General features: G+C 46.5%; 1 protein-coding gene and 2 long non-coding RNA genes across 4 annotated transcripts in view; 2 read left to right on the top strand and 1 right to left on the bottom strand.

Annotated features, from left to right (window-relative positions):
* The window catches only part of STAT6 (signal transducer and activator of transcription 6), a 58,831-nt gene that overhangs the window by 2,784 nt on the left and 42,973 nt on the right, over positions 1 to 13,074 (top strand). Inside the window, exon 1 of one of the 2 annotated variants that reach the window (XM_081898122.1) lies at positions 12,062 to 12,124. The exons of the other annotated variant lie outside the window; for it this stretch is intronic. Within the exon in view, the coding sequence (XP_081754248.1) occupies positions 12,077 to 12,124 (48 nt within the window). The 5' untranslated portion in view covers positions 12,062 to 12,076. Of the gene's footprint in view, positions 1 to 12,061; positions 12,125 to 13,074 lie in introns of those variants that run through there. 2 annotated transcript variants of the gene reach the window in all.
* Positions 2,175 to 3,684, bottom strand: LOC309362584. Its single transcript, XR_014165006.1, has 2 exons — positions 3,569 to 3,684; positions 2,175 to 3,398 (listed from the first exon to the last, which is right to left on the bottom strand). It is a non-coding gene; the product is annotated as an uncharacterized lncRNA (long non-coding RNA).
* LOC309362589 overlaps positions 8,234 to 13,074 on the top strand; it is a 97,940-nt gene continuing 93,099 nt past the window's right edge. The window contains exon 1 of the long non-coding RNA XR_014165012.1: positions 8,234 to 8,375. This is a non-coding gene — a long non-coding RNA (uncharacterized lncRNA). The remainder of the gene's footprint in view (positions 8,376 to 13,074) is intronic.

The following is a 13,074-nucleotide window of genomic DNA, read 5'->3' as shown; positions in this document are numbered from 1 at the left end:
AAATTAAGGCATTTGTACTTGCATAATAATACTGTAGTATTATCCTTGTAGTGAAGCACTATGGGAATCTGGTTGAAGGGTGGCATAAAAATCAGAAATCATGATCATAATCTTGCCCAACGAGGCATCCTGTCAAACTGTACTAAGGTCTAAGGGGCAGTGGGGACTCTTATAAAGGGGAAGTGTTTTAAATACATTATTCACTTGGTTTCCTTGGGGAGGATTGCCTAACCAGCAAAATGTGTACAGCCTGCAGCTTTGGGGACAGTGGGTGGTGGTTGCTCAGAAGATGAGTAAGATCCGTGTCAAGTCGTGTGGTGTAATACAGTGGAAGCAGAATATCGGTGGGTATATTGTGCAAATGGTAAGATACAGCATATTGTGTTTGCCAAAATCATAAGGAAGTCCAGGAAATGTCTGAGAAAATGCTGCCAGGATTGTGGTTTACTTCTTTCAAAGAAGCTTGGATTTTTAGGACAGTAAATCCCACAGTTTAAGGCTGTACCTTACAACTCGCAGGGCTACTGTTCCCAGCACCCTTCATAAACAACAGTTCCCAGGATTCTTTGGGGGAAGGAGCCATGTGCTTCAAATGTGTGTTGAATGTGCTTCAAATGTACAGTGTGGATAGCACCTGAGTGTTGGAAGATTGAGGGTAGACAAAATGAAGTAGTTCTTCACACTGTGCAGAGTTGAACTATGGAATGTGCTTGCACAGTATGTAGTAATAGCTTTACTGCCCATGAATGGGCCGTCGGTGGCTACTAGCCATGGTGGCTGCCTTCTATTTCCGCGGTTGGAGGCGGTATATCTCTGAATGCCAATTTCTGGGAATTGCAAGTGGGCAAAGCGCTGTTGCAGCGCTGGATCTGGCAGGGGGGATGAAAGAGGCACATGGCCCAGGTGGCAAGTTCGGAGTGCAGCAGAATTACTGGTTTCAACATTCCCCCTTCCCCAAATGTGGAAAGGAGAGAGGAGGCAAAAGGTCTGGCCTTGGTCTGCACAGACCCTCCCTCCCCTCCCCTCCCCTCCTCACTGGAAATGCCCAGGGCAGTGTCCGCAGCTGCACCAGGATCAGGCACCTCCTTTGTCCTCCTGCTTCCACCCAGGTCTTCAACCTTCTTCAGATCTGGTCTACCACAAGAGAAGGGTCCAGAGAAGTCTTTGCCTCATTCTCTTGCTGGCTACCTCCTTCCTAGGATCCACTGTGCCAGACAGGGCAGGCACAGTCTTAGGAATTCTGTCAGCTGTACATCCAAGGAGCAAGGAGAGAGAGAGAGAGAGAGAGAGAGAGAGAGAGAGAGAGAGAGAGAGAGAGAGAGAGAGAGAGTTGGTCTTACATAATCTGCCTTGATTTCCTTCCTTTCCTGGTCTTGGGTTATCATTGCCAAAATCCTGCAATACAATATAATTTCCTGACTACTAAACTATAAAGTGATTTTTTTTTTTTTGCCTTTAATTGAAATTTTAATCTGACGAGTCAGTATAAAGAAAATGGACAATTCCTTAATTCATTTTCAAAGCCACCTTTTCTTACTTTCACACACTATCCTATTTGAAGCCTTTTTTCCTTTTAATGTTAGTTTAAGGAAATGCCTAAGAAATAGTTAAGCAGGAAAAATGTTATAATGTTATTTGGCAGAATGTGTTTTAGTTTCTGTAAAGAAAGAAAAAGTCGATGTTGGAAGGAATGTAGGGTACCAGTTGTTTAAAAGTTGCTTGGGATGTCACAATCATGGAGAATTTTTTTTATTAAACTGAACTGAGAGAACGTAGAATTCAAACAGATGTTTTTCAGATGAAGTGGAGCCTATTTAACATTTCCTTTCAAAGTTCTGAATTCAGTGCAGAAAGAACGCTTGGGCTACTTGGTGGTTGGGTTCTTGGTTTATATATCATGCACTTTGCATGGTGTAATTTGTATTTTAATTGATTTAACTGTTTCTTTTAAAATAATAATATAGGGATTGTTTAATAAAATTATAAAGTTAATTAAACAGTTAAATATTTAGAACCAAATGCAATCAAACCTCAGTTGTCGAACATAATCTGTTCTGGAAGCCTGTTCAGCTTCCAAAACATTTGACAACTTGAAGCCTTTTTTACCTAGGGATCCATTAGCCACGCCATCCCCTGGACCTCGGAGGGAACAAAAGTACCAGGAAAGCAAAATCTTCTTTGGAGAAAAAGAGTTTATTGAGATCTGAGCACAGAGTCAAGGTCTGTACTCAGAGACAGCCTGCTAGTTAGTTCCTAGAAATACTGGCTGTAAAGCAAGACACTTCAGCAGACTTTCTTATACCCCCAGACTTCCCCAATCGGCTAGCAAATATTGCTTGCTTAACACATTTTATTGCTTGCTAAACATTCCTGTCTTTCTGCTAAGCCAAGCACTCCCTCCCACCTCCTTGTACACGTGTCTTCTTTTGCTAGCTAAGCATTCCCTTCGTATCTCTTCTTATTCTTGCATTACTAAGCAGAAGTAAAGTAGGAAACATCTTGCTAGTGGTTTTCTCGGTTAACAGCAGTTTTCTGGCTAGGCAGGAAGCGACCTTCTGACCTGTAGCTAGCATCAGCAGTTTCAAGTAGCTGGTTAGGCAGAAAACGACCTCCTGACCTGTCTGATTTAGACTTTTGCAAGCAACTGCAATTTTGGGCTGTTTTGACCATCCTAGCAGAGTGCAGGAATTTACTATGTGTAGATAATATTAATGATTAACCGTTCCCCTCTCCCTTCACTCCCTCCTCTTCTTCTGAACAACCTAATACTTAGGTTCGTTCTGGGGTATGGGCCTATACTCCCTCATCACAGCGATGACTGTGGGTCCTAGCTTCCGTGACAGGAGTCTTTGCATCATTTGCTGCAAGCATTGCAATAAGCAGGGTATACAGAAGCAGAAAAGCAATAGAAGCATTATTGGGCCTATTCTCCCCACAAATACGATACCGTTCATGCCAACAGAAATACGAGAGCATCCATACGACAAGGGCGGTACATATCACTCCTACCCACCAAACCCAATATCTCCATGGTTCCTCCCACCAATATTCAGGGGGTGTGCTCATTGTTGAAGAGCCCACTGATATTTGTGCCCGACTACCTGTTGAGCCTCAAGGATGAGAGCCCACCGGTGAGCTGATGCTCCCACTATGTGGGTCAATTTTTCTATTAGCCCTGTTGGGTGGATTGAACTCTCGTGCTGCCTCCCTAGTGACCAGAGCATATGGAAGCTGAAATCCTGGGGTGGCAATTCTTACTGGCACTTGTTTAGTAATTTCAATGCACACCTGGCTAAGGCTCCCACCCCTGCGGTACTTGCATTAAGATAGGTTCCGTCTCATCAATCGCCTGCATTAAGATTAGAACCTGGTCCGCTAGATCAGGTTGGTACAGTGCTCTACCCCCCGGATAACAGTTGATTACCTCCTCACAACAGCGAGAGCAGTCCAGAACTCGATAGATTTCGAACGTCTCTGCAACTTCCCGTATGAGCACTATCCACATGTGCTGGACAGTGGTGTGGAAGAGGAGCCACAACGGGGTAGTGGGATGTCTTAATATGGTAACCTCATCAAACCCCAGTTGCCAATAGCCAAGGAGCACGCCATCTCTTACCACCGGCAAGACGAACCAGTCGTAGCAGAGGCCAGCAGGCCAATAGGGTTGGTATGGTTCGGTAGGGTCAGGGCAATAAGACATAGAGCAAGTCAATAAAGAAAATAAGAGAGAAAAGAGAAAGTCTTTGTAACTGTCCTTGTGATGATTAGTCGCAGGATCTCGTTGCCCGTGGCCTAACGCTTTTTCCTGGTAGCGTCAGACACAAGGTGATGATCAACTTCAGAGGGTCAGCGGGATTTCTTTTGCAAGTCCAGACACCCTTCTTCAGATGCGTGTGATGTACCCAGGGGATCACCTCGACTACTTTCACTGCAGTTGGGGATGAGGGGGTCGCCAGACGCTGTCACTCAGAGGGACTGGTGAACCGGCTCAGCGAGACTGCCACGGGACTGCAGGTGTACGCTTGAGGGAATACCTGGAAAGAAAGCAAACACACACAACAAACACAGGGATTGCACTTGTTCTTGGGTGATGTGATCTCCCATCTGCCCAAACCGGCGGGGATGCCTCGGACGAAAGGGGTTGGCCTGCCATATAGAAGTTCAAAGGGCGATAGTTCTCAGTCTCTTGGTTGGCGCACAGGGCACATTTTGGGATATAGAATATTCTCCCAAGGTGCGCCTTAGCAGCTGGGCCTCCCAAATGGGTGGGCTCGTGGTAATTCTTTACAATTGTGCTGGCCAGATGTTGGGGCACAAAAACACGGCTGTCCGGTCCTTCCTGGAGCGTTGCTCCTTCTTGGCTGGTCCACTGCTGTTCATCAAGGGTGTAACGTGGTTCCACATCGTCTGGAGTGAGTTCTGGTACCAATATCAAAAGTCCTGGTGGTGCCTCTAAATTGGCTGGAGAACAAATGTCTACGTTGGGGGCGCTGCCTGCGGGCGCCCCTCCCATCCAATTCTTCACCGTGCATAGAGATATCAGCAAGGCGGTCGTCACTGGAGGGGATCTTCAGGATGCTGAGACACAGTCCAATCTGAAGCAGCTTTCTTATGTGGTGGACCCAAGGGGTGGTGCCAGCGACCTTCACAGCTGTGGGTGTGGAGAGCAGATGGGCCCTTCCAGCACGGCGGCAGTGGTGCCTGGGACCGGTCTCATCCACACCACGTCACCTGGCTCAAACTGGTCATGCAAGAAGTTCGGGCCTGGGTTGAGAGAGAAAATCTCGAGAGAGAGACTGTACATAATTGTTCAATTCCACATCTTGAGCAGGGATAGGTGAAAGCATGCACACATAAGGAACCGGTCTCCCAAACATCACTTCAAAAGGGTGACAAGTGAATACGTTTCAATGGGAGGCTACAGACTCTAAGCAAAGGCAAGGGCAACATGGACACCCAATTAGACCCTGTTTCTTGCGTCAGCTTGGATAGCTGATTCTTTAAAGTCCTGTTCATTCTCTCTACCTTTCCAGAACTCTGGGGTCTATAAGCAGTATGCAGCTTCCAGTTGATCTGGAGCGCTTTTGCCAGTCCCTGTAGGACTGCATGAACAAATGCTGGTCCATTGTCAGATCCTATGGACCTTGGCAATCCATAGCGAGGGATGATTTCCCTAAGCAGGCACCTGGTTACTTCAAATGCCTTTTCAGTCTTTGTTGGCCATGCTTCGGCCCTCCGGTGTAGGTGCACACTGCCACCAGCAGGTAGCGGTGTAGTCCACAACGGGGTAATTCAGTAAAGTCCACGACAAGATCTTCCATAGGTGCCGTTCTACTGTGCTGAATCCCTGGGGGAGCCAGTGGTCCGGCTCTGGGATTATTCTTTTGACACAGCAGGCATTTCCTGGAGATCTGGGCTGCCAGTTGGTAGAGGTGGGCTGTATAGAAGCATTTCTCCAGCTGCTTGGTTGTAGCATCTGGTCCTATGTGGGTTGAATCATGGTATCTCTGAGTAATCTGCCGAGAAAGGGACTCTGGAATCCATATCCTGTCATCAGGGGTAAGGTACCATCCTTCTTTGGACAATGTCAGCTCCTGAGCATCTGCAGTGTCCCTTTCCTGCTTCGTGTAAGCTGGCATGTCAGTGGTGCTTAAAATTTCTTCTGGGACCAGTGCTCCAATAACCGAGGCGGGGGCCAGTTCTTGGGCTGCTTCCTTGGCCACTCTGTCTGCCAATCGGTTTCCTCTGGCCACTTCTCCTGGTCCAGTCTTGTGTCCATAACAATGGATAACTGCCACTGCATCGGGCTCCCATACAGCATCCAGAAGGTTCAATAAAGCTTGTGGGTGGGCCACCTGGCTTCCTCTGGAGGTAAGCAAACCTCTTTCTTTCCATAAGGCTCCATGGGCATGTAAAGTCAGGAATGCATACTTAGAATCTGTATAAATGTTTATCTTCTGTCCCTTTGCCAGGCTCAGGGCTCTGGTGACTTGGAATTTTTAACGCGGATGTAGTAGTAGCATCTGACATTTCCTCATTTTAGCCTGGGAGAGGAAATAGGTGCCTTTCGGCAGATGGCACGCTGATTCTTTCCTAAGCGGCCTCGCCCTCCTCTTCTTCTAACGGTGGACCTCCCGTCTTCAGGGCCATCAACTTCTTTGCCTGGTACTTCTTTTTCTTCTGGGTCTCTTTTCCTCTCTGATTATAAGTGGTTTGGGCTATTTTCTAACATCCATTTCAGGGTGTGGCCCATCTGGATTTTTCGGCAAATATCGGGCGCTGCCTGGGCTACAAAAGCAGTTTTTATGATAGGGGCATTGGCAGCCTCATCTGGGTCCACAGGAGTATACTGGCGGTAGGCTTCCTTCAGCCTCTTTAAGTAGGCTCCAGGGGCCTCCTCTGTTCCTTGTACTATTTCTCTGGCCTCCACGAAGTTGGTGAGTTTTCTGGCTGCCCTCCTCATGCCATTTAAGACATTCTGGCAATAAATGGTGAGAGTATTTTGCCCTTCAGTGATCTGATAATCCCAATTCAGTGTATTTTCAGGATATCCTGCTGCAACAGCTTGATCTCCTGCCCCCTGCGCTCTCATGTGTGCTCGGACTTCAGCATGAATTTGCCTAGCCTCTTCTGTAGTTAGCAGGGCATCCATCAAATATTACACATCATAAAAAGTGGGGTTGTATGTTTTAAAAAAAATTCCCTCAAACAGCTTAATGATTTTGGCAGGGTTTTCCTCAAATGAAGGGTTTTTGGTTCCTCCAATTACAAACATCTGCACTAGAGAAGGGACATGTTGAACTGTATGAGTTCTATTGGGCACCACCCCATCAGGTCCCGCGGGGGCCAGAGGGTCATACACTCTATGGAGAGGCATCACTCTGGCCGCGCCCTTCTCCTGTGCTTTATGTGCCCTATGGAGGGTCACTCTTTTCACTGCTTTCCCCACTCTTTTGTCCACGGGATTGGGGCTGGGCCATCTGTTCCCTGTGGCGGGGGTGGTGCCAGGGCTGTTGCCGGGGCATAAGGCGGTGGGGGCATTAAAACTTTATCTTCTTCCTTCTCTGAATCCTGGAGGACTGGGGGGTTGTCCTCCTGTTTTCCTGACTGAGCAGATACTGCTGCCTGAGACCTTTTGGCAGCATGACTTCAGCCAGGAGGGGGGGGTTCTTTTCCATATTGGTCTTCCATGTGGAAATGTAGGGGATTTGATCAGGGTGGACATTCAAAATGTTCTGATATAATGGATTAATGAGTTGCAAATCAAGGGTCCCAGTGGACGGCCAATTTGTTATTTTGGGGTGGGCCAATCTAATTTACACAATGTCCTCGTCCTCCCCTCTCATTAGCTTGAATCCCCAAAAGCATTTCAAAGGGGTACTTTTACTTTGGCCAGAACCCATTTCTTCCAGATCCTTCGCTACTATTCACAGTAAAAATTCTCTCACACTTCACACACAACAGACCTACAATTGCTCGGCCAAGGGGACACTGAGCCCTGGCCCACACTTGACAATTCAGTCACTGGAGTATCTTGACATGCAACATACAACATACAAAACACACCAATATAATTTCAACATGTAACACACTAAACACACCAAAATAACTTCAGCATGCAATACACAAAACACACCAAAATAACTTCAGCACGCAATACACAAAACACACCAAAATAACTTAATTTCAACATGTCACATGCTACAGTTTGTCAGAAAATGCACAACCCTACAATCGCTCGGCCAAGGGGACACTAAGCCTTGGCCCTCATTCAACAATTCATCCACTGGAGTATCTGACACACAACATGTCAACAAAACACTCAATTCCCTCTGCCCCATTCCCTTTCCCAAACCTTTACCAATTCCTTTCCTGGTGGCATTCTTACTGCCGGGCACTCTACTGCCAACTACCAGGTGAGGCTGATCAGGCCTCTGGCCCTTTCCCTCGGGCCCCTAGCCCTTTCCCTCGGGCCCCTAGCCCTTTCCTTCGGGCTTACCTTTCTCCGCTGCGGACCTGTCCCCTCGGCGCCGTTCTGTCCTCTTGTTCTCCCTCAACTAGATGTCTCCGCTCCAGGACGGTGTGGCAATCTCCCCCTACAAACTGGCAGGGTGTGCACCGGAAATGCGAACGCCGATTGGAGCTGTTCACCTTGGTTGAGCCTGGCCCTCCGGTCCGTATTTGGGGAGGGGGCTGATCCCGGCACGAGCCCCCAAAGAAATGAAGCCTTTTTTACCTAGGGATCCATTAGCCACGCCATCCCCTGGACCTCGGAGGGAACAAAAGTACCAGGAAAGCAAAATCTTCTTTGGAGAAAAAGAGTTTATTGAGATCTGAGCACAGAGTCAAGGTCTGTACTCAGAGACAGCCTGCTAGTTAGTTCCTAGAAATACTGGCTGTAAAGCAAGACACTTCAGCAGACTTTCTTATACCCCCAGACTTCCCCAATCGGCTAGCAAATATTGCTTGCTTAACACATTTTATTGCTTGCTAAACATTCCTGTCTTTCTGCTAAGCCAAGCACTCCCTCCCACCTCCTTGTACACGTGTCTTCTTTTGCTAGCTAAGCATTCCCTTCGTATCTCTTCTTATTCTTGCATTACTAAGCAGAAGTAAAGTAGGAAACATCTTGCTAGTGGTTTTCTCGGTTAACAGCAGTTTTCTGGCTAGGCAGGAAGCGACCTTCTGACCTGTAGCTAGCATCAGCAGTTTCAAGTAGCTGGTTAGGCAGAAAACGACCTCCTGACCTGTCTGATTTAGACTTTTGCAAGCAACTGCAATTTTGGGCTGTTTTGACCATCCTAGCAGAGTGCAGGAATTTACTATGTGTAGATAATATTAATGATTAACCGTTCCCCTCTCCCTTCAAACTGAGGTGCGGCTTCCGATTGGTTGCAAGAGCTTCCTGCAGTTGAGCAGAAGCTGTGTCGGATGTTCAGCTTTCAATAAACATTCAAAAACTGGAGCATTTAATTCTGAGTTTTCGGTGTTTGGGAGCTGAAACGCTTCAAAATGGAGGCATTTGGGAACTGAGGTTTGACTGTAGTCAATTCAACAATTTTAAAAAATACCCAAACATCCTGGGCTTAGCTTCTGTGTATAGGAGCACTGCAATAAAGCTACCATGAAACAGGAGGATCATGGCGTGGTGTGGATATGATCCACCTGCTTCATGGTTGATTTATTGCATGGCTGTACACACAGGAGACAGTTGCAGTTGCATGTGAAGTGGTGCCGGTGGGGCATTTCTAGGTGTGCCGGTGGGGCATTTCTAGGTTGAAACTGAAAATCAGTTATGATTAGCAATTATGGTCAAAGGAAATGCAAAATCAAAACATGTTGGGATTTGTGACTAGAGGATGTGGATAATGCGGCATCTGATAGCAGCAGGAGGGTGTTCTAAAACCAAGGTGATCAGAGCGCCTGTGGTCCTTTAATAGAGGCTCAGTGCCTGCAGTAGGTTGCATTTGGTCAGAAGGAGTTTGGGGATCTCTGGCAGGGCAGCAACATATAGTGGAAATGGAGTAAATCTACTGGAGAGAAAGAGAGAGAGGAAGCATGTGCTGCTGTTCTTGGGTCAAAGTCGGTTCATATTTATGTGTCAATTTACAGTGGTACCCCGGGTTAAGTACTTAATTCGTTCCGGAGGTCTGTTCTTAACCTGAAACTGTTCTTAACCTGAAGCACCACTTTAGCTAATGGGGCCTCCCGCTGCCACCACGCTGCTGCTGCACAATTTCTGTTCGCATCCTGAAGCAAAGTTCTTAACCTGAGGTACTATTTCTGGGTTAGCGGAGTCTGTAACCTGAAGCCTATGTAACTTGAAGCGTATGTAATAGTTTTTCAGAGAGCTGAAAGTGGGTTGAAGGAACAACATTACAGATGGACTACCTCCCCCCCCCCAATTCAGTGAACATGGGAGGGGAAAGTTGGAATATCCCTGCTAGCCACACCCCCTGACAACCAATCCGGTTTCCTCCTTCTGTAGAAGGAGTCTAGTGTGTGTATTTCTACATGGTTTGGCCTCCTTCGACGTAAATGCCACTATACAGTGCCAAGGGGGGGTAGCCAGGTGAGCTCCCTTTGCTCAGTCCCAGTTTCTGCCAACCTAGTTCAAAAGCACACCAGTGCGAGTAGATAAATAGGTACTGCTGTGGCGGGAAGGTAAACGGTGTTTCCATGCGCTCTGGTTTCCGTCACGGTGTTCCATGCGCCAGAAGCAGTTTAGTCCTGCTGGCCACATGACCCGGAAAGCTGTCTGTGGACAAACGCTGGCTTTCTTGGCCAGAAAGTGAGATGAGCGCGGCAACCCCAGAGTCGCCTTTGACTGGACTTAAGCGTCCAGGGGTCTTTTGCCTTTATCTTCACATTGATGCTGAGGGTTTGGCTATCCAGCACTGTCCTTCTCTAGCTTTGTGTGTTCACTGAACAGATATTTCATAGATCCCACGTTTGCTTTTGAGCATACAGGCTTCTGTGGCCTTTTTAAACAATAACAAAACCTGCAAAATCTGTTTACCTGAAGCGGGATGAATTTACAGATCCTGGGCAGGGATCCCTTTCTCAAACCACTGAATGAATTCTGAAGAATAACAGAAGCAGTGACACAGCCATCTTGCACTTCAAATAAATTGAAAGAAGGATGTTTGAGTCAGGATGAACTCGCTGTGACGTACTCAGTGAAATATGCTCCTGAATAGACAGTGTTTCCTTGATGCTAAATTAAAAGACTTCTGTAGTGAAGCAAAGTATTATTGTGCATTTAGAGCAGAGGTGGAATATCTCAGGGCCTGGGAGTTGCCCTCTGGACCTCTCTGCCTCACCCTTTGAACTTTCTCTAGGTCACACTCCCTTTTCCAGGCCACAGCCCAGACTGGTCCTGCTCTGTTCCTTTCTTGAGAGCTTTTGCCTGGCTGGAACATTTTCTTGAGCTCTGGTAACACTTCTTGCTTAGCTGGATGGGGGACAGAGAGATGCGTTGCCTTTTGTATGGCTGGGCTGTACCCTCCTGTACAAAGGTAAGAGTCACACACTTGCTGCTGCACACCTTATATTGCTGATAGGATGAAAGGTTGCAGGTGGTATAAACTTTCTTCCTCCCCAAGAAGAAAACTTTGGCAGGAAGTTGTAACAGCTTTCCGTGGGTGTGATTGCAGAGATTTTAAATCTTACCCCTACCACATATTATGTAACATGCATCGGATTGTAAATTCCAGGACTTTAGATGTGAGCCACTTGTACTGCATGACCTTTGTGTGAATACTGAAAAATTCTATTAGTGTACCCAGATAGGCCCAGCTGGCCTACACAATTTTGCTGCCTGAGGTCCCATCTGGACTATAAAGCAGTATCACACAACCTTATACAGTCATGGCTTTCCCCAAAGAATTCTGGGAAGTGTAGTTTGTTAAGGGTGCTGAGAATTGTGAGGAGACCCCTGTTCCCCTCACAGCTACAATTCCCAGAGTTCCCCGGGAAGAGGGACTGACTGTTAAACTAAGAATTGTAACTCTGAGGAGTAAGGGGTCTCCTAACAAGGTGAAACAGCAAATGTTGCCTCTCCTCATTCTCCCATTCCCCAAGTTGAGATGCATGGCCATAGTACCAAGGGAGACCATGTCATTTTTGAACCCGTGGCAGAAAATCTCCAAAAAATTCTCTCCCCCTCTAAGAATCTCATTAATAGATTCCCAAATCAGCTGCCTGGGTATTTTATGGCACCATTGAGATTTTACCATCAAATGTTTGTTTGTTTTAAACCCATTTGATAGATAGCTCTGGAAGTCTCAAAAATTCAGCAGCCACTGGAGTTTGGCTTTGTCTCATCACTTTTTGATCAATTAGCGTTTCGCTTTGCCATGGCAGGTATTGTAATTACATTTTCAAGGGAAAAGGAAGGGCTGGTTTGCTTCATAACTATATTTTCATCAGAAACATTGCAGATGCAAAACATTTCACCAACATAGTTCCCTCCAGATATTTTGAACTACAGCTCCCATGTTTTCTGACCGTTGTCCATGCTGGCTGAGGATGATGGGAGTTGCAGTCCTGAATATCTGGAGCAGACCACGTTGACATGCCTTGCAGGTCATGGCAGACGCTTCTCAGGCATGGTAATAGGGAGGTAAGTCTGCTTTCTTTCCTGTTTTACTTCTTCAGTTACTTTAGTACTATAACCTGCCATCCAGAATTAGGCCTAGTCGGATGAGGTAGTACAGTTGTTGCTATTGCTAGTGTTGTTCTCATTCTATAATTTTAAAAATTATATGCTGCCCCAATATTGTAATATTCTCAGGTTATGTGGTGCTAGAATGGACTGCATCTGTGGGATGAGATTTTTTAGTGTTCCCCTCAATAGTGAACAAGGCTCCTGTTTTTCTCCCTGTCGTGCAATCTTACAATGGGTTGCTTTTATGTGAAGGATCATCCGAAATGGGTGCCCCTTCCTATAGTTTGAAATAGTCCAGTCCAGGGGCAAAACTAGGCTTTACTGTATTTACACGAATCTAATGTGCCAGTGAATATAATGGGCACCCTAATTTTCACGACATATTTGACCAAAAAAGTGTACATTACATTTGAGTAAATACGGCATTTCACCCACGTCAAAGACCCAATTTGGCACCCTCACATGCATTTTGTCCACACACAGGCCAGGAGCCTCAATGGTACCCCTCTGCAGGCTTCATCCGGGTCAAAAAACCCAGCTAGCGCGCCCCCCCCCCAGCTATGGCTTTGGTCCAGTTCACTGTACCCCTTCAGGATTCTTACCACCTGATTCTGCAGCATGTGTAGACTTCGGTTAGAAAGCTTTCTGAGACTGACAATATTTTCCTCAAGTTAAACAGGCGGGTAAATATTCAGGTGTGTGGTTACTTGCAGTTGAGCTAAATTTGCCTCTTTTATGTCGTAGAGAATCATTAATAAACTGGAACAGATTGGTTGCTCTCCAGTCCTTCCCCAGCTATCAGTCTTGTGCCATAAATCATTAATGTAGCTGTGTGTGCTTAGCAAAGCTGGTCAATATTTGTGTGTGTTCATACCATTCATTTTCGTGAATAAAGGAATATTATT

This window comes from Podarcis melisellensis (genome assembly GCF_964234715.1).
Source record: "Podarcis melisellensis genome assembly, chromosome: 2".
Classification (NCBI taxonomy): Eukaryota; Metazoa; Chordata; class Lepidosauria; order Squamata; family Lacertidae; genus Podarcis; species Podarcis melisellensis.
Note: the sequence above shows the minus strand (reverse complement) of the source record. Positions and strands in the feature narration are given on the sequence as shown.